General features: G+C 32.6%; 1 protein-coding gene across 1 annotated transcript in view; it reads right to left on the bottom strand.

Moving 5' to 3' along the window:
• Positions 1-12,499, bottom strand: part of LOC143916942 (metabotropic glycine receptor) — a 298,569-nt gene extending 286,070 nt beyond the window's left edge. Inside the window, exons 1-2 of the mRNA XM_077438248.1 lie at positions 12,232-12,499; positions 8,874-9,797 (exon numbers count right to left, since the gene is read on the bottom strand). Of these exons, the coding sequence (XP_077294374.1) occupies positions 8,874-9,797; positions 12,232-12,499 (1,192 nt within the window). The remainder of the gene's footprint in view (positions 1-8,873; positions 9,798-12,231) is intronic.
• Positions 12,500-21,716: the final 9,217 nt, after the last annotated feature.

The raw sequence follows: 21,716 nt of genomic DNA on the forward strand, positions 1-21,716 counted from the left end.
TCCGCACACACAATAAGAAAACGAGTTCGAATTTTCACATGATCACAAAACTTCATATATTGTTATGAAGTTTAACAAAACTTCATATATTGTTAAAGGGAACGTTGGACACGGGATATCTAAAATTCCGTGAGCTCCCGAGAATTTCTGTCCCGGACCGAACTGGGCTGAAAACTTAATATGTACGTATTAATAATAGATGAAGTTTTGTGATAGTGTTATACCAATCAATCCTCGTTCAAATTTTATGTTAATGAAGAAATATTAACCAATTTGAAAAACCAGAAGTGAAATTCTTTCCTTTTAAAAAATTAAAAAATGTTGTGATCACACGATATTGTCCACACCACACTGAACGTATCGAGCTGAAAATTTATATTTTTACTCTTTTTTTTGTTAGAAATTATATGTAGTTGATAAGGTTTTTAAGACAAGATAAAAAATTGGTTAAAAATTAAGTAGTAATTTTTGTTTAAACAATATTTTATTATGACCTTTTAAATTACTTCTATTTTCTTAATATGTTATGCTTAGTATAATATAAATAGTTATGTATATACATATGTAAAGCAATAGTTTTTTTTTAATAAAATCCGACAACTGGAAGTAGAAATTTTGTCTCACTGAAAATCCAAAATATGTGATTACACTACTACACTAGCACTCAAACGAGAACATTTTCATAGCCGATATATGTACATTTGTATGTATATACATATGTACGTATGTGCGTCATCGTGGAATTTTTTTTTGACATATTTTTTTTTGAAAATTAGCAAATCTTAGGCTTGGTCGATTGGTCATAGTATTTTCTATAGTGAGGTGGTAAATGTTTGAAAAATTATTATAATCGCTTACATTTCGGGAATTTATCAAACCGTTTATTATTTATTAGGCATAAATAATAAACGGTTGGATAGAGTTGGATAAACTATGTAAGTATCGTACAAAAGAAACGAATTTATCTAGTGCAAAGTAAACGGTAAAAAATTTCAAACATTCGGTGTGATATACAAATATTAAAAGTACATAGTACATTAACTGGTTCAGGAAATTGGTGATCGAAATTGTCGTAAAATATTACTGTAAAATTCTTTGAGTCGCGATCACATTTTTATATACGAAAATAGTCTATTCATATTTTAAAAACACAATGAGTAGAAACATTCTAGTGAAATAGCCAGTTGTAAAGGAAATGGTATAATAATAGAAGGGCAAAGTTGCTGAGTGATATGTCCTGCTTGCGAAAACAGAATTGTTTCATTTTAGATTGAAAATTCGGATTATGAGAACAGGTTTCATATTTTACGTGAACAATAGAAATACGTATTCAGACAAAAGCTTTTTTGGTGGCTCACTACGGCGAGAATTTTATTTTCAAAAATATAAAGGTAAATTTACGTTTACTCCAAATAAATTATCTAAACTCAATAGTAAAAAGGACTGCAGCAAATCAAATTAAATTGCCTTGTTATAGTATTACTACCAGCACACATTCAAGCTTTCTCTATCAGCTAAAAACTTATCGAATGCTCAGAGCCGATTTTCATTTTATGAAGTGCAATTTTCCTAAAAGCATGTCGGAATATTTTTTTATGCCAACATTTATATAGAGAAAAATAAATTCCAATTTAAAATTGATATTGAATGTATTTGCTACAGTCCATCTGACAAGAAATTTCATTCAACAAAGGCTATATATCGTCATTTACTCGATTGCACTGCTACTAGATTCACAAATTAGCGTATAAATTAGCTTAGTTGGCTGTTAAAAAGATCAAACGAACATAACATTTCAATATACATATGTATGTAATAAGACCAACTAACATTTGTTACATCATTAAAACTTAAGCATTATTACCAGTTACAAACAAAGTAAAAACCTTTTCAAAACTCACCGTATGTACCTACATATGTACATACATTGTATGTACATATGTAAGTAGTACTGAGTGACTTTAATAATATTCGAATTATTCGTCCTATTTTTAACTATTCGTTATTCGAATAATTTATCAACCATATTTCGCAAGAAAAGTGGAATTATTTCAGATTTTAACTTTTTTAAATTTGTAATTCCAAATATTTCCTATTATAATTTAATTTTACTGCCTACAAAATCATGAATAAAATAAATTGTAAATAATACGTTTTATGTACTGTAATAACGATTAAAGATCTTAAATTGAATAAAAATAAATAAAATTAAAGTCATTTAATTTCCGTAAAAAAATTTTGGTCATGTTTTATGCAAAAAGTGCAATATGATCCTGTTTTTGTAGAATATTATTAATACTTGGAGAAGATTCAAAGGACCGTTTTCTTTGTGCAGCCGACGAGAACTTTTCAAATATTTATTTTTCAAATGTAATTAAACCCTGGTATTTTAGTATTTGACTTTCAGATTGCAATGTATTTTAATATAATCCCTAAAAATAAACATGCAAAAGAATTATTTATTTTAATTTATAAATCTAAGAGCATTATATTTTCTGAATAAATTATATATGTACATACATACATACATAAATTATTATGGCATATTTCGTGAATTGTGAATCTAAAAAAATACTATTTAATTTTGTCATAAGCACGCACGTGGAAGTCTAATATACGGAAACTTCTACACTCATCGAGTGCAGTCGTTCGCGGCACGATAAAGATTAAATTGTCTTAAAATTGCCCACACCACGTACTACTTACTTATATGTATGTATGTATGTATGTATCTATGTATGTACATACACACATACATATCTCGTTAAAATTAATCATCTAGTCAAGACAATCACATAGACCAGAATAATTAATTCAGACTGAAAAGACACGTGGCGGATTAGCGAGAGCACCAGTGTTTGGTTTTGAACTTGTTATGAAAATTAACGTGTATGAGAAGTGAGAATCGAGCGAGCACGCCGCTTATTAAGGCTTTAAGTTAACGAACTGTATATACATATATATGTGTGTACCTCTATTTACATACGTACACTGTATGTATGTATATTATTCGTTCAGCCTACCTTTAGGTTGCAAATATTGGGCTTTTAGGCAAGTTTAGCTCTGCCATGCGACATGTGGCCCTCGCTGAAAGGCACATGTGCCACACACCCAAGTACAAGTATCATATTTGTAGATATATGGACGTATGTATGTCACGTTTATGATACATATTTAGACCAGTGCTAGTATGAGTGAGTGAGAAAATACATACATATATGCATATATGTATGTGTGTATGTATTTTGAGTAGATACTTCGAGCAGACGTTGGCGACAGATCAACATGGCGGAGATCTGGCGCAAAGTGGCTGTGTCAAATTTGAGGGAATCATTCGAAAATTTGCATGTATTTTACATAATGAACGGATTGTGGAATTTTGTATTGTCAAAGGTGCCACGAATGCGTTTCAAGTACGAATTAATCGATATCGGAATATACCGTGACATTACTTTTGTTCAGTTCTCAATGTTATCTACGAACGGGTCTTACGTTTTTGAAAGAAATATTGCATTCCACAGGGAGCGAAATCCGTATACGCTCGAAATAACTTCCTTTATACGACATAAAAAAGAATGTTTAAAAATCGTCAACAACCGCTACGAGTGTTATCTTGAAAAGGGGACGTAAAAAATATCCCTGAAGAAAATTTGTGCTTTGGAAAATAACCGAAGATTGTTTGCGTTCGCATAGATATTGCCATACAATTTATAAGATGCTCGAATTATGTTTTAAACGGAATAAAAAAATACATTTTCTATATTTATTGCGTAAAGAAGCTTAGAAATTTTGACGAACGTGTAAACAATTATATAAATCGATTGGAAATTTTCAAAATCTCCCGAGGAAAAATATTTTACATTTCCCAAGTGTTCGTAAATTTACAGAACAATGAGTGAAGATTTACACAAATGAGCTTACTTCTTCGAAGCTTACGTTTGTTAAGTATTTAAGTTATTTTGGTCACGAATCGGGAAAAACAAATACTCTGTGAAAAGAAAACGAACGAATCGACAAATAAATTGAAATCATTTTAAACGAAAATATTTCGCATGTTAAGGTACTCTATTAAAATAATAGATATTTGAAAAATGGGGAATGTAATTAAATTTAAACTGAAAATGATACTTCACAGGATCCATGTTCTCTAGCGACACATCTACAAGTCGGAACTCGAAGGAAAATTGAAAATTAAATTTTCTCTACTTATAATCAAAAGGAAAAAATAATTTCAATTCGATGTATAGCCAACAGTATGGCTCGGTGGTTGCGTTTATGTTTAGCACCGAGCGATTACCGAGTTCGATCTCATGCTAATCTTTAATGCTGCTGGTCAGAATTGGATATTTGTTACTCCATGACAATCGTTTCCTATCAGAGTTTGCCAATTTATTCTGCTTTCATTGTTGAAACGGTTCCTCCACCAACTTGGCAAAAAGCATCTGGATTAAGTAATTACTTAATTAATTCTTAATTTAGTGTTCTTCAGTCTCTCAAAATACAGCGCTTTATGTTATAAAAATGCTGCAATGTTTGTAATTAATTGTCTAGGAAGGTGCATTGGGCTCTTTTTACTTTATTTTTTAAAAAGGCCAGATTTCTGCGTGTTTATTTGTTTGGAAATTTTTCATTTCCGTCAATTACGCGTGTTGTATCAGCTGTATCAATATATTATATAAACACATACATATCAATAGCGAAGCATCATTGTAACAATGGAATCTTGAGCCCGTTTGAAAAATTAAAATTTCCCCAAGAGGGCTGTTGTGTATCATGACTCTCCATTTGTATTATGTACATATGTACACAAAGTATTAATAACAATTCGGGTGTGACCAAGACACGACTTTATCTACTATGTATTTGAGGTAAATAAGAAGTAAAAAAATCAAAATTCGATAATGAAACATATGTACATACACGGTCATTATCGAATTTTGTTTTTTATACTTCTTATTTACGTCAAATACATAGTAGATAAAGTCGTGTGTTGGTCACACCCGAATTTTTATTAATACTTTGTGTACATATGTACATAATACAAATGGAAAATCTTATAATAATAATAACTTAAAGATCATTTTTGAAACAAATTGAGCGCAAATGTAGGGAAACTTACAAAAGACAAAAGTTCTACTTCTGGCTGTCGGATTTTGTTTAAAACTATTTTATTATTTAAAACAAAATTACTACTTTCGGTTTGCGAATTACATATGATCAAAATCTTATCAACTCTAAGTTATTAAATAAATAATACAAATATAATTTTTCAGCTTGATACGTTCAGGGCTGTGGAAAGAATCGTGGCCACAAAATTTTGATTTGCATTTGACAAGGATTATATGTACTTGAATTTTCTAATGAAAATTCAAGTACATAAAATCGACTCCTTATACACACGTATGAGAAGTCGAAAAAAAATAGTGAAAGAAAAATTTGAACACAAACACAAGCATTTTTTCTAGATCATGAAATCATGATCATTAATCGATGCCGAGTTCGAATTTTTGCATGATCACGATTCATCTCTTACTACTACGTACATAGATAAAGTAAAAAGCTGAAAAGTCATCTATCTCAGTTCAATTGGGTTGGTTATGATTTTTTTTTTGACTAATAAACAAAAAACCATTTTGTCAGAAACTTCCGTGTAAAGTGCAATACAATCACAACGGGTGTCAAATTTTGACGTAAATAATAATATGAATAAGGCAACATTAAATAGAATTTAAAATTCTGGATGTACCTTTATATTCAATAAAATCAAGACAGGTGCTATAAGTCAAAATGGTGATGGACACAAACGAGAAATTTAATTTAAGGCGAGAAAGCACTTAAACCTTGCCGGGCGAGTTAAGTTAACTGACGATAAATAAGGGACGCCAAAGCGTTCAGTTGGTCCATACCTCACGGATCCGTAATTCATCATTTGTATTCGCGGCTACTGGAGCCCCTAAACCGGTCGGCTTGCTCCTCACTAACCCTGTTCCTTCCTCCCCGTATTGATACTTATGTACGGGCTAAAATTTAATTTTATTCAAATTTCCGAGAAAAATTTAAGAGTAGGGCGAAAAATAAGCCATTCTCCAGGGGGGAGCACTTATAGGCGCTGCGTAGATTATTTCGCTATTGATTGAACAAAAGGGGTTTTTCCCGGAAAGAAACAGGGTAGGTAGATGATAATTTATTGTATATAACCATACATATATGTATTTAGATACTGCGGTGAAAAATATCATTATCTCGAAATAATATTAGCGAAACATATTATTGTTGCTTTTCACTTTTCAACTAGATGGACTTGGCTGAAGCGAAGGGTTCGGCTCTCGCATTTAAGGATAAAAAAAAAATGAGCTCTCAAATTACGTTATTGTTGCGTGGAAAAGTAATATTTTTACTAACTTTGCTCATACGACGTCAATTATATTAAATCCATGAGCCTTTTGCGGTTGGGCCATTTGATGAAGTCTAATATATGTACATACATACATATGTACATATTCTAATATATGTACACGCATATATGTATATTAAGAACACTTCATTTTATTGATTTTGCGAATTTCGCGGTTAGTTTTTTTTTCCATCCAGGTAATTTTAACTAAAACGAAAACAAATCAAATGTGGCCAGACCATGACTTTTTTATTTGAAGAATATAAGATGTATACAAAAACAAAATTCAATAATGACGCAACATATGTATGTACATGTTCACACATACCGGCTACGAAAGCATTTTCGATACAAGTTGGAGTGCCAATGTAAGGAAAAAAAAATAAAAAAAATAAATATATATATATATATATATATATATATATATATATATATATATATATATATATATATATATATATATATATATATATATAAATATATGTGTGTGTCTCGAATAGGCTCCTAGGCCACTGAACCAATTACGATGGAACTTTCAGGATTTGTTGTATGCATATCCGGGAAGATTACTATGAAAAAAAAAACGGGGAAAAATGGGAACGGAAACGGGAAAAACGGGAATGGGTGCCTTTGCAACGCTATAATTTCAAAAGTTTTCGCGTTGCGACCAACGTGTTCGCTGCCTGCGTTTTTCCGACAAATGGGAACGGGAACGGGAACGAGAACGGGATCGGGATAGGGAACGGGAATTGCATGCGTTATTGTGGCGTTGCAACGCATGCCGGATTCAGCTAGTATATTATAAAAATAAAATATCAAGAAGATAGAAATAATTTAAAAGGTCAAAAAAAATCACTACTTCCAGTTCACGATTTCCAACCAAAACCTTAGCAACTCAAAATTAGTACATAAAAAATACAAATACTAATTTTCAGCTTCATACTTTCAGTAATGTGGAAAAAATCGTGTGGTCACGACATTTTTGAAAAAAAATCTTTTTTTTTGTTTACACACGACATTGATACAAAGATTATACTGGAATTTTTTAATGAAGACCACTCATATTTAGAGGATCGATAAAAATAGTGGAAGAAAAATCGAGCAAGATTAAACTGCCACTTCTGGTTGTCGGGTCTTCACTTAATTTTACATGCATATTATCGTAGTATTAAGCTTAAACTTCTATAATATATACATGAAATTATTAGAGTTAAAGTACTACTTCCGGTTGAGGTTAAAATATTTTGTTTTATGTACTTCTTATATTCCTCAAATACATAGATAAAGTAATGAGTCGGTCACATTTAATTTTTTCTTTCTTTTTTGTCGCTCAGGCTTAAGTGTGCGCGAGCAGGATACGAGGGGATTCGATATGACGTCACCTAGTCCTCTTGTATCCTACTCGCGCTCACGTACGTGGAAAACGGAGAATTTCACTACATGCCACTGGTAAATACATATGTGATATATGATATGTATATTTAATTTATATATAGTTTGATTATGTGCCTCTGAACATATTTATGTACATACGTACATACACTGTATAATACGCACGTACAATGTATAATTTCAAGTATACCACGTATTTTAAATACAAAGACAACAATAATGGAAACATATGTTCACATTTACACTATTGATATTGTAGTTGACGTTTGAAGTCATAATTGAAATTTGATCAAAGATTAATTGGATTTCAATAACAGTGCATACATTATCCAATATATGTACGCATGTATGTATATATGTCTAGTTATATTGGATAATAACTATTGTTATTATTTGACCTTTACTTGATGTTTTCGATAAATACTTTGAGGATTTAAGGATATGCTATTTTGAAATACGAAGCACCCTTTTCAAAGTTTCGTCAGAATTTTGCATAAAGCTGCGCCCTGATTAGACACGCAAGAATAAACATGGATTCACAATGCGTTCTGTAGGTGATATCTGTGAGCGTCTTGTGTGTCCGTATTTTTTTGTGCGTACCTTATTTTTCAGTGTTCGGTATGTTGGTTGGTGCGTGCTTTGTGTCCCATTTTGCTATGTGCCTTTGCGCGCGCCTGATCTCCTAATTTGGACGCAGCTTAAAGCGTTGCAGTTGAATAAATAACATCGAATAAGTTTTTGAGCTATTTTTCCTATTATGCTGTACATTGACATTAGAATAATATAATATTGTGATTACTAACCAAATTATATTAAAATTGTAAAATAGTAAATGATCATTAGATGAGTAGCCATTAAAATAGATATTAGATGTATTGTGAACATAATTTCGAAATAATAAAAAGCATTTAAAAATCAAAACCAAACAAAATGAACTCTAAATTAGACTTCTTTTTTCGTAGAGTAATCGTTTTACACGTGTAGTTCACCCATGACATAATTATGATGGAGGGGAAATTGAGACCTCGAACTAGCGAAATATGTTTATATGAAGACTAATCAATCAAATGGAGATATAAAAACTTACCCTTGCTGAATTGGTTGTAGTTGTGTATGACGTTTTCTGCATTCTTCCTGGCTATGTAAAACCACTCGGACGTGTTGCTCAAGTATTTGTATTCTACAGCCAGATCCTTGACGAGGATCGGTCCCTCGGGCAACCGATACGCAAACGGACAGAACAACTGGTAATCCTTGTACTGGTACTGATCGTAGCAGTTTCCGGCTGCGAATATGTCGTCGTCGAATTCAACCATGGAGAACACGTTGGCATGTTGCAAATACTCCGAGAACATGATTTCTGGACCGGCATATTTCCAGAGGCGAGTCAGCATGTTCGCTCTATTGACAGCGACGTCTGCTTCTACCCTGAACCTCTCTTGAGCATATCTATCTACAACTCCCTCGCCTAAATTAAGATCGGTGCCAGCTGTGCAGTTTTCTCCTAGGAGATGCTGGGATTCGACGATCCGCAGAAATCTCGTGACGATGTCAGCGTGTCCTTGCACTTTCACTCCGCTGTCCTCTATTACGTCGATGGCACCTTCGTCGGGATACGCCGTATTTTCTATATCTTCTTCTGGAGTATCCGTGTTGATTTCGGAATCGTCAAACCTCAGATCTTCTTTCTTTTTGGTCCTATTCGACGAATCGCCGAATACCTTCGCCGGCGAATAAGTAACAACGTGCAAACTTTCGATGGTCGTTTTCATCGTCGTCGACGGTGAAGTTCTTTCAGATTCATCACCTTTTTGATCGTCAGGAGTTACGTCTGGTCCCAGGGGATCGACTGTGAAGCCAAAATACGATCTCAAATCGTATTTATCTTCTTTAACAGCGGGATCTTTGTCTATCTGCCTCGATTGAGTAGGGACTGAGAGGCCACTGCTGTTTATTTTCGACACCAGCGTCTGACCGGGAGCGATTAGAGACAACAATTTCAATTTGGCATCTGAAAAGAGAAGGAAAAGCCAAATTTAATCGATCGGAAACATTGTATTGATGGCGAAGGGATACGGCTTGTGATTTATTGCGATAATTTATTTCCACTGCAAACGAAATATTTCACCACAAAGAAATAAACAATTATGGAAAAAAAATATATTTCGAAGCTCTCGTACATTTAATATATAAAAGGAATTACTTGAATTCAATTCGAGTTCAATTACTTTTAGGATTTAGACACGTGTGGTAAAATTACGCAAGGGTTAGGTCAAAAATTAGGGTAAGTTCCCGAACGTTTTTAAGGTAAAACATTGGATAAAATAAGAAAATTACTTTGATTCATATTTTAAATATTAAATCCAATGAATGTATCCAAATGCTTTCATATAAAATAATTATTTCCGCATTTGATAATGAAATATTACTTTTTTTATCCTATAATACAAAGCAATTATTTTATATTAGTAAAAATTGATCAATCTAAAACCGTAGTTGCGTAAATAATTTTTATTATGATTGTGCTTTTAACTCTAAGCGACATGAAACAGATTGGTTTTTACTTTAAATTTTGAATACAATGTCTTTAAAAGTTGTATGTACAACATTCAAAATAAGTACCTACATATAATATCAAACATGGTAAGTAATTTAGAATTTATTAGTTTGTAAATTAGATTTTCATATCCGAGTATTTTTTGTTTTGAATTTTCGAATCGCATTTTGAAATACATGTAGTATGTATGTAGATGATTTTTTTTAATATATGTAAAACTAAAACGATAAATAAAAATAATACCAAAATTTTTAATGACAAGAAATCTTGATTTAAAAGAATATGAATGGACGCATTTGGAATACAATATTTAATTAAGCTGAAAATTCAATTAATAAAAATGAAATTATTGAGTAAGGTGTGATATACATAGGTATGTATGTCTTATTTTATACACACACTTTTACTGTACATAGCATAACCTATGTATGTACATATATATGCATATGTACATACATATGTATATGGACAGTCATATTTCGCACCAAATGCAAAACGTAAATGTATTATTTTACGTAAATATGTATGTACATCTACAAAGCTGGTATCAAGTACTATACATAAGCTAATATTTGACTATCTAAACTTTTATTTAAAAAAAATTAAAATTATTAAACGATTGAATCTTTTGCTATAAAATAAAAAAGGCCATAAAAAATATGATACAGAGCAATATGTATATACATACATATGTACAATATAGAACGGATTTCATTGCGTGTCGGTTAGAAACGCACGTTTAAATCATTTTGAATCATTTATGATAGGGTTATCTATCAGTGAAATGCGCTTACATGAATAGTGTTATGTTAAATTAACTTATTACACACATTGATGGATAATTCATAGACATATCTTCTATGTTACTTGTACAAATGATATTTTTTTAGATAATAAAAAAAATACCGTAAAATTACACTGATCATACTCATCCAATTCGAAACTATACCATTTTAAGGCTTTTATCTAAAATCAAAATCATAAAATAAGTCAATTTTAAGTCGATTCCTGGAATATAATTAGTCCCGATATACATAAATCCCTAACTTAAAGTGGGCAAGTGAAATCTTAAAATAAATTTCCCAAATTAAGGCTCAGTGCATCTTAAATTTGTGTATTAATTTATTTAAGGTGGATAGTAAAATTTCATTGAAAAAAATTAAGTCATCGACCAAAATGTTAAATTCAACTAATTCCACCTAACGAACGAACGCTTATGCCATTCGATGGTTTAACTCTAGGACTTAAATTTAACTTTTTCAACTAAACGAGTTAAGATTTTCAAAGTTGATTAGAAAAGAAAATTCGGGACAATTGTGATAATTAAACGGACCGTAAAACAGAATAAGAAAATGTTATACAATTAATTGCTAAAATCCATATTTATTTTAAAACGTCATCATAATACATATTTTGACTATTTTTAATTTATTTTATTGCAAAGTTTAAATGTATATATTTCTGTTCTTCCAATTTATTATTTCCAGTAATACTAGAAAACTGTAAAATTATTCACAATCTCTATAAATTTTCGGTCTGTAAATTTTCTATGAATTTTGTTTTAAAATATTACATCATTATATTAAAGAAAATAATATATATTTTTAAATGGATTTTAGATGGAACAACCTTTTTTATCCATATTTTTATTCAAATCTCTCAAAGCTTCATATACAATCTTTGGGAAGACATGAATACCAATTGGAGAAGTGAAACTAATAAAAACCCTGTAAAAAGCTCGAATTTGAATTTTTTCATAACTGCGGAAAAAATTTACTTGCGTTGTTTATCTTTAAATTGTACCGAAACCTTGAAGCTCCTCAACCAATTTAAATAACATTATTAAGTTGGAAATTGACACATTCGAAAATTATTTTCTAATGCTTACCGTGATCCACCACGTCCTCGCCGACGAGGATCCTGTCCTTGTGATGTACTGCCATATTGATTTCTCCCTGCTTCTTTTCCCTAATCATTCTGGAAAAGTGGTTTCTGGAGCGACCGTGCCTTATCGTCTGCTCACCCATCACATTCCCCAACTCGTCACGCACTTGACCCATTGCGACGGAGACGTCCTCGTCGGTGGAAAACTGTATACCCTTGCCGGAGAATTGCTTAGATTTCACTTGCGAAAGATTTGAATCGAATTGGCACATGACCGTAGCGAACAACAAGCATACATTCACGACTAATATCGCACACATCATTGTAGCTAAACGCATCTCTCAGCGGGCACCAGGGTATGTATCTATTACATCTGCTTCTCAACAAGATCCTGCGGAAAACGACGAGGGCATGCATAAATGTTTTTACATAAATGCTTCAAACATCGCTCGCTCTTTTTGTTTCAACGGTCGGAATGATTCTCGGAGTTGTTAACGAGGGAGACCATGAATTGCGGTATTTTAACGGTGAATTTTTCATTTCGCTTCGGAAAGTCATGGTGAGGGGCGCTGCGTTTGACCGTTGGGATCGGTTGGAAGCGTTTGGTTTGGTGCACTAATTTAATTTAACGTGCACTTAACAGGTTGTTGCAGTCGATTACGGTCAAGTTTCAACAAGTTAGGAATGCGAATGCGGTCGCACAGTGGCGTCCCGGCGCGAGCGCCGCCAGCGCTGCACTGAGCGCTCGCCCCAGTCTGCGCCCCCATCCTCACCCCTCACCACCCCTCCCCCACCTTCCTCGGCCGCGCGCGCCGCCGCCCCCGTCCCGCTAATACTCCCATCAGTTCCCGTTTCGGTAAGATCACAACAATCACCGTGGACGGAGCCATCGTCATTTATATGGATGGGGGCGAGAGGGCGATTGGGGTGGGGGTGGGAAGGGGGGTGGAAAAGGGGACGGCGCGTGCACTGTCAACATTACGTCAGCTGTCAAGAGGCAAGGACGCGAGAATCCTTCATATCGTACATGTCTATTGGCGTGTATAATATACCAGTACTTTTCCTAAAATCTGTCTTTGACTCCGATTTTAAAAATTTACAAATGTGAAATGTATCTTTATTCGTTTGGCTGATTTTCGAATATCCTTAGGCTAGTACTATGTAATACAAGGTGCCACATATGAGTCTACTCCAGTGATGGCGTACCTACATATGACCCGTGGTTCAGTGGACCCACGTTTTGACGCGTGAAAATTAAAAAAAAAAATACTAATAACGTTGAAAGGTAAATATACTGGTCTTAATATTGTAGCATGACAATGTTACAATATTAACCTGATAAGGCCGCAATCGGCATTATCAGGTGGCATTAGCGGTTTCGAGTGCAACAAAGAAGACCCTCGGATTAGGTATCGCCATTTCCCGGAATCTGGACGAGCGTGAGACGTCGCGTTCCTGTAACCGTTATAATTGGTTTTCGAGGATTATCTCCAGACTAAGTGCAAGTTGGCTAAGCAATGGATGGACTGGAAAGCGTGGGACTGCATATCCGGGTACGTGACTAAACAATGGGGAAGTAACCGGACGTTGAAGATGCAGTGAGCCACCTGCACTATATAAGTGGGTACTTAGGTGATATCAAGGCATTCTGGACGGAGCACTGCCAGTGCGCGTATCTCCTGAATTAACAAATAAATGCTGTGAAGCGATTTTGGCCTTTCATTTATATCCACAATATTAAAGAATTTAATAATACATTTAAAGGAATGGATATCAACTTATAGAAAATTGTTTCTGTAACAACATATGGTGCTCCCAAAATGGCGGGAAAAACATTGGTTTTATTCAGCAGCTTAAGCAAACTATTAAACATTCTCTGATTGAATTTCATCAGCTAGTTCTATGTGCGAAGCAAGGTTTAAAACATTTTCCATTGTAATGCCAGTTGTAATAAAATACATCAACTTCATAAATGCAAGAGGTCTTAATATACATTTATCACATTGACCTTTATTTTTGGCTCTTCACGTGTAAAAGTATAGTAAAATAAAAAGAAAACGTAAACCTTTTTGGAGGATCAACTGTTAAACTTTTCTGTTAACAAATCTTAGGATTTCCGAATTCACCAGTATTCTTTTTACCCCCCCTCCCTTAGATTACTTCACTGACTTAGTGACCCATGGGCTAGTTCCAAAAAAAATAATTAACGAAATTTCACACTTCTCAAAAAGGTTCACCATCACTGGTTTACTCTGTCCGACCGATTTGAATTTTCACGAGACTCATTTTCCCAAGAATACTTTTTTTATTTATTTATTTATTGAAAAATCAACAGGCCTCAGATGTAGAAATTCATAAAAATAAAGAATAAATATAACAAAATAACATCTGAGCCCCAATTATAGATTTTTACAAAATACATAATATGCATATCTACATAGTACATATAGACAAACAAATGAAAAACAAAAGAATGAAAACTAAAATATGACTAAATAAGACAATGCATAATTTAACATAATGTGATATAATTTAATTGGATAAATATTAAGTGATATAATATAATTTGATAAAGAATATATAATAGAAATAGAAATGGATTAATCAATTAAAACTCTCCTGATGGCAGTCCTAAATTGATGTAAGGAAATACCGAATAGATCAACGTCATTCAGCTACCCGATAAACATACGATAAACACGCTGCAGATAAGAATATTTTTGGGAATTAGTATTGAATGGATTAAATGAAAAGAGTGCAACGTGTCTAGAATACTTAACTGGGATCTTGAAATCAACCTTATTCAGTAAATCAGAACAATCAAGGAAACCATTTATGAGGTTAAAGAAGAATGTAGCATCAGTTAGTCGTCGCCTGACAGAAAGATTGTTAAAAGATAAGATTTTTAAAATATCGGGAACAGTAGAATGGGTATAGGTAGAAAAAAGGTAGCGCAAGGATTTAATAAATTTAAGTTGGACTTTCTCAATACAATTAATATGGGATAAATAAAAAGGTGACCAGATAATTGAGGCAAATTCAAGGTGAGACCTTACAAAGGAAAAATAAAGTAATTTAAGTACAAAAGGATCATTAAAGGGTTTTGTTGAGCGGAGTAGGAATCCAAGAGATATAAATGCTTTGTTGGTAATGAAGGAAATATGTTCAAAGAGATCGAGTTTATTATTGAGTATTACACCAAGATCCTTAATAGAAGATGATGTGTTTAGAATTGAATGGTCTAATTAATAGTGATTGGTGATAATTGACTTATTTCTAGTAAAATCTAAAATAGAGCATTTTTCTAGATTAATAAAAAGGTCATTGTTCAAACAATATATAGAAAATCTATCCAGATCTTCTTGTAGCTTATGACAATCGTCTATAGTGTATATAGGTTTATAAATTTTTGTATCATCAGCATACAGAAGTATAGAGGAATGTTTGAAAATGTATGAAATATCGTTAATATAGAGTAAAAATATTAAGGGACCTATATGCAACCCTTATGGGACACCGGAAGGAATATGTCGATGTGAGAATTTAAAACCATTAAGAGTTATGATTTGATGACGGTTTAAGATGTACGAAGAGATCCAACGAAATAAATTTCCTCGGAGGGACCAAAGTTTATTAAGTAATAGGTTTTGATTGATTTTATCAAATGCTTTAGAAAAATCCGTATAAACGACGCCAATTTGAATCCGTTTGTCCATATAAGATGTGAGAGTACTAGTGAAATTAATTTTCGTACTGTTGTTTACATGCAGTAGTGTGTGATGGGCCAGTATGAACACATCTTTAAACGTGAAATCTGAATCAGACTCGCTCGAATTATTAACGACTCCGAGTCCACATAATATGAGTACATAAAAAAATAAAGTAAAAATTAAAATGTACCCGAGTACTTTGTCGTATATTGTATACTTATACAACAAGGTCCATATTTAATTCCTTTTTAAGAATACCTTGTTTGTTCAAATAAAACAGAAATGTTTAATTTGAGAGACCGTGACTCATTACTAGTGGCTGGACCCACAGTGCGCCGTTTATTGTTCAATTGCTTTGCTTTGTTAAAGGTAGACCGCGCGACTACCTGAAAAGCGAAAATGGGCATATTTTGATACTTGCTTAAATTCGTATACGATTAATTAAAATTGAAATTCACGAAAGTAACCTAAATAACTGAAAAGGTGGAAAAACTACATCTGGATTTCATTCAAGCTGAAAATGACTATTAAGAAATTAATAAAGCATCAATTCGGAAAATATGAAAGTGTAACCGGGGAGAAATTGGGGCTTAGCACCCCCCCCCTAATATATAATAAATGTATTTCTATTAGGTTATTGATTTATTATTGAAAATTATATATCGTTCTAAAGACTTGACCTTTGTGCTGTTTATCAAATTAATCTTTGTGAAACGATTTCAGCGTATTTAAATTGTATTTTTTTTACTATATCCATTGATATTTTGGTGTATAAATATTTGTTGTAAAAGTTACTTAGTTAATGATTTGAATTCAAGTAAAAAATTTCATATCACAAAGTTGATTAGTGTCTAGTCTACATACAATAAGAACGGTGTTTTTCAATATAACATATCGAAAAAAAATTATTTTCTCTAGAATGTACATACGGATGTATGTACATATACATACCTATATGTATGTACATTACAATTTCACTTTATGCTCAATATCATCAAATATAAGCACACACTTAATTATACGCTCGAGTTCATTTTCCTTTTTTTGACTTGTATGTCGGTTGGTAGCGATATAGAACTGGTCATAATTGATTCATATAGTATTATATGTACATATGTACATACATATGTATGTCAAATTGTAATAAGTGAAATGTAAAGGAGGTATGTAAAAATGAAGTGTCTTCATGTGTAAAACAAAGTTGCCAACTTTGATGACATAAAATATTATAAATTAGTCACAAAATCTACTACAATTACATGTGCATAGGGAATACATACATATGTACATGTATACACTTTTAGAAAAAAAGAATATATGTATGTATGTATGTTAACATTGTTAAACGCAAACATTTTATTTAATGTTTTGCGAGATATTTCTCGAAATTATATTATATTACTTATATACTTATATATACTTATATAATTATATTACTTTTGCATAGAACGTGTAAACTCTGTCTATGATTTCTTCTCTATTCGTAATTATTACTCCGCTCTCTGATCTGATTGCGATCATTTGGTTTTTGCCTAAGAAAAGATCCTGTTTGCACTTTTTCAGGCTACGGTTATTCTTAATGGTACTTTCTATTAACTTGCTGTTAAAATCCCTGACATCCCTGACTATTCTATTTTATTTTATTTTATTTAAATAGGCACACATACAGAATAAAATATAAAAAGAAAGTTGTATAATGAGACAAAAAATAATAATAAACATAAATAAAAATATAATATTCCATTTACAGTGAGCACCACATGGTGATATAAAAAAGTAAAATTACAAAAACATCAAGATTTTAAAAAAAAGAAAAGAAACAGATAAAGAAAAAGATACAGATAAAGTAAAAAAGAAAAAGAAAGACTATAAGGGTGAAGAAGCAAATCAACCACATATTATTTTCTTCACCTTTGTCCTAAAAATACTAAAAGAGTCTCTAAAGAGGTCAGGACAATCATCTAAGCTATCGTAAATACGGCATATACGAACGATTGCACTATTGAAAGAGGTGTTGCTTTGACAAATAGGTGGATAAAAAAGATTTGTGCATCTGGTGAATCGGGCATTAACGTTAAAATTAATCTCGCTTAAAACAGACGTGTCAAGAATACCATTAGCAATCTTATATAAAATTAACAAATCAGAAACCCTTCTACGCTGAGACAAACTTGCAATATGGAAAAAAGAAAGTCTGTCATTATAAGATGGTAACAGTTTTTTAAGACCAGTCTTATAGGATAAATGGCGCAGAAAACGCTTCTGGATTGTTTCTAAGTGCTCAATGTGAGTTTGGTAATAGGGAGACCATATGATTGAGGCATACTCCATATTACTACGAACTAAACTGTAATAGAGTAGAATCAGAGTATGGGGATTCTTAAAGGGCTTCGCAACTCGGCAAATAAATCCCAATAGTTTATAAGATTTAGTAACAATATGATTAATATGTTCATTAAATGATAGTTTGGAATCTATAAGTATACCTAAGTCTCTGGCACAATTTTTTGCTGTAAGATCTACGTTATTAATATTGTAAGTAAAGTCAATTAGGTTACGATTTCTGGAAAGTGTCATTGAGAAGCATTTAGAAATATTGAGATGCATAAGGTTTACATTACACCATTCAGATATTATATCAATGTCGGATTGTAATTTTAAGCAATCCGACTCACTATTGATAGGATGGAAAACCTTAAGATCATCGGCATAAAGTAAGCATTGACACTTCAGTAGGGGGATTAGGTCATTAATAAAAATAATAAACAGAAGTGGTCCAAGGTGAGAACCTTGAGGAACTCCTGAAAGGATTATTTTAGGGGCAGATGAGAAACCCTTAATTGTAACCAATTGACTTCTCAAATTAAGATAAGAAGTTAACCATCTAAGTAAATTTCCATGAATTCCAAATTTAGATAATTTACGAATTAGCAAACCGTGATTAACCTTGTCAAAAGCCTTTTGAAAGTCTGTATATATAACATCTACTTGTGTACGAGTATTAAGATATTTATAAATTGTGGTAGTGAATTCAATAAGATTAGAAACGGTTGATTTTTTTTTAACAAATCCATGTTGTTCCTGTGCAATTTTAGGCACTACATGAGAATAAATATGATTATAAGTTAAACATTCAAAAATTTTAGCAAAACAGGATAAGATACTTATTGGTCTATAGTTATTACAAAGTGATTTATCGCCAGACTTGAAAATAGGTACAATATTGGCTAGTTTCCATTTAGAAGGGAATACACCAGCAGATAAAGAATTGTTAAAAATTATAAATAAGGGTTCTACAAGTTCCAAATAACAAGTTTTAATAAAGTATGGAGGTATGCCGTCAGGTCCAGCACCCTTATTTACATCTAAATTTAATAGGACATAAGTAATCTCCTTTTTTTCAACATATATTTTATCAAGGCAGTACGAGCAATTGTCAATGTGAGCGTCCACATATGAAAGGGAGCAATCATCATTGTTATGCACAGATGAAAAATATTCAGAAAACAATTCACACATATCTAAGCCGGATGAGGCACAAATGTTATTAAATCTTAAAGTTTCGGGCAAAGAATTACCCTTGCATTTAGACTTGGTGTAAGACCAAAAGCATTTAGGGTTCGATGAAATGCGGGATTCAATATATGACAAGTAGTCAGTATGGCATTTGGACAACAGTCTCTTGGAGCGAGTTCTTAATAATGCAAAGGTGTCGTAATCTCTGGGATTACCAAAGACTTTGTACCTTTTATGTACTTTGGCTTTCTCCTTGAGACATTTCACCAATGATTTACTGAACCAGATTGGATATCGGCCAGTGTCAGATACAATTTTCTTTGTAGGTGTATTGTCACCAATAATACTGTATAATGTGTTGTAAAATACACTGACCGATTCATCAATGCTCAAATTATTAAAAAGATCAGACCAATCTATTAATGATAAATTAGTTCTGCAATTACCAAAATTACATTTTCTGTAATTCAGTACAATGTTATTACATAAGGGCTTAAAATATTTTATCTTCTTAACAACTAAGAGCACATCGAATGCTGGATGGTGTTTATCCAACTTACTAACTGGACATGCTATAGATAAGCTAGATGGTTCAAAGCTACATAAGAATAAGTCCAAAATACGACCATTAAAATTTTTTATATAATTATATTGACATAAATTACCATAAGCCATAAGATTAAATAACAAGGACGATTTCGAATCAATGGGATTGTTTATTAACATTTTAGTGCTACTAGAGTCTTTTGACCAAACAATGTTAGGTATATTAAAATCACCAACAATAATGAATTCATGGTTGGTATCAGTATTAGAAAAAATTCCATGACATTTTTCATAGAAAGCCTGTAGAAGATTATTATTTAAGTTAGGGGGTAGGTAAACTAAACAAATGTTAATAATAAAATTACAATTTAGATATATCCTAACCCAAAGATCTTCAACAGTGCTTTCCCAAGATAATAGCCTAAATGAGGTAAACTGTTTTTTTATAGCTAGGAGGACACCTCCACCTTCCTTTTTGGAGCTATTCAAAACATCTCTGTCTCTACGGTAAACTATATATCTATTATCAAACAATTCTTCGCTAAATATGGAGTTATCAAAGTTTGTTTCCGCAAGGCAGATTATATCGAAATTATTGGCAAGTACTTGAAGGTGAATATTGGAAATTTTAGACTTACATCTGTTGACATTTTGAAAAAATAAAGAAAAACCTACGAATCTAGGAGTTATATATTACACGAGTAAATAAAAAATTTAGTAAATAAAAAAAAATTTAGTAATATTACTTAATATTAGCAAGACAATTTATATCTCGAATAAATATCGAGTTCGATTTGTCGTCTTTACGCATAAATATTTTGCCAAATTTAACCCATACATATTTATAATTATTTTTTTTGGCAGTAGTTCTTGCGGCACCGTGAAGTGATTTTGATTCTGGTGATAAATGTTCAGCTGCATATATTCTAACGGGCGTACCAGAGATGCCCAAGTGAGAAGAGTTGAGTAGAGCTGAGTTGTTGTCACATTGATTTGTAGCACGCGCACTACGATTGTGGCGATGTACAGCAGACAGGATACGATCGCGGTGACGTGAACTCGGTACACTTACTATTATGTTCCGAGGGCGGTCACTGTTCTTGTTTGATTTAGCAGTTCTGTAGCAGGATAATATTAAGTTGTCATCCATCGGCTCCGAGATAGTCTTGCAAAGTTTTTTGAAAATATCTATTACATTCTCAGTGCGCTTTTCGGGTACAGCTTGCAATTCAATATTATTACTACGCGATCTGGTTTCAAAGCTATTTTGTCGAGCTTTGATATCATTGGTAGTGATTTTCTCAGTACATAGATCCCTGTAAATGTCTTTTACTTTATCCTCTACTGCACTTATTCTATTTTCAGCCTCAATAATCTTTGAGCTGTTAAATTCACATGTCGCTTTGAGGTTGCAAATATCAGTTTTTAGCGTTTTTATGTCTTCTGCAAGCGACGGCAGGCATGAAACGCTACGTTTGATATCAAGGATATCCTTAAGTAGTGTATTAAATGACGGCGAAGGTGACTCGGTTAAAGACTGAGAATTTTGTGGATTACGGCATCGTGGACACTTCCATGCAGCCCTTTTCATAGCTCCCAATCTGTTGTAGCCGCCTTCCGTAATGTTGGCACAATCAAAATCATAGTGCCTCTTACAAATACCACATTGAACACCATTAGAAAATTTCGTTTCACAAGATGCGCAACACTGCATGAT

The sequence above is a fragment of the Arctopsyche grandis genome, chromosome 1, assembly GCF_051622035.1.
Source record: "Arctopsyche grandis isolate Sample6627 chromosome 1, ASM5162203v2, whole genome shotgun sequence".
Classification (NCBI taxonomy): Eukaryota; Metazoa; Arthropoda; class Insecta; order Trichoptera; family Hydropsychidae; genus Arctopsyche; species Arctopsyche grandis.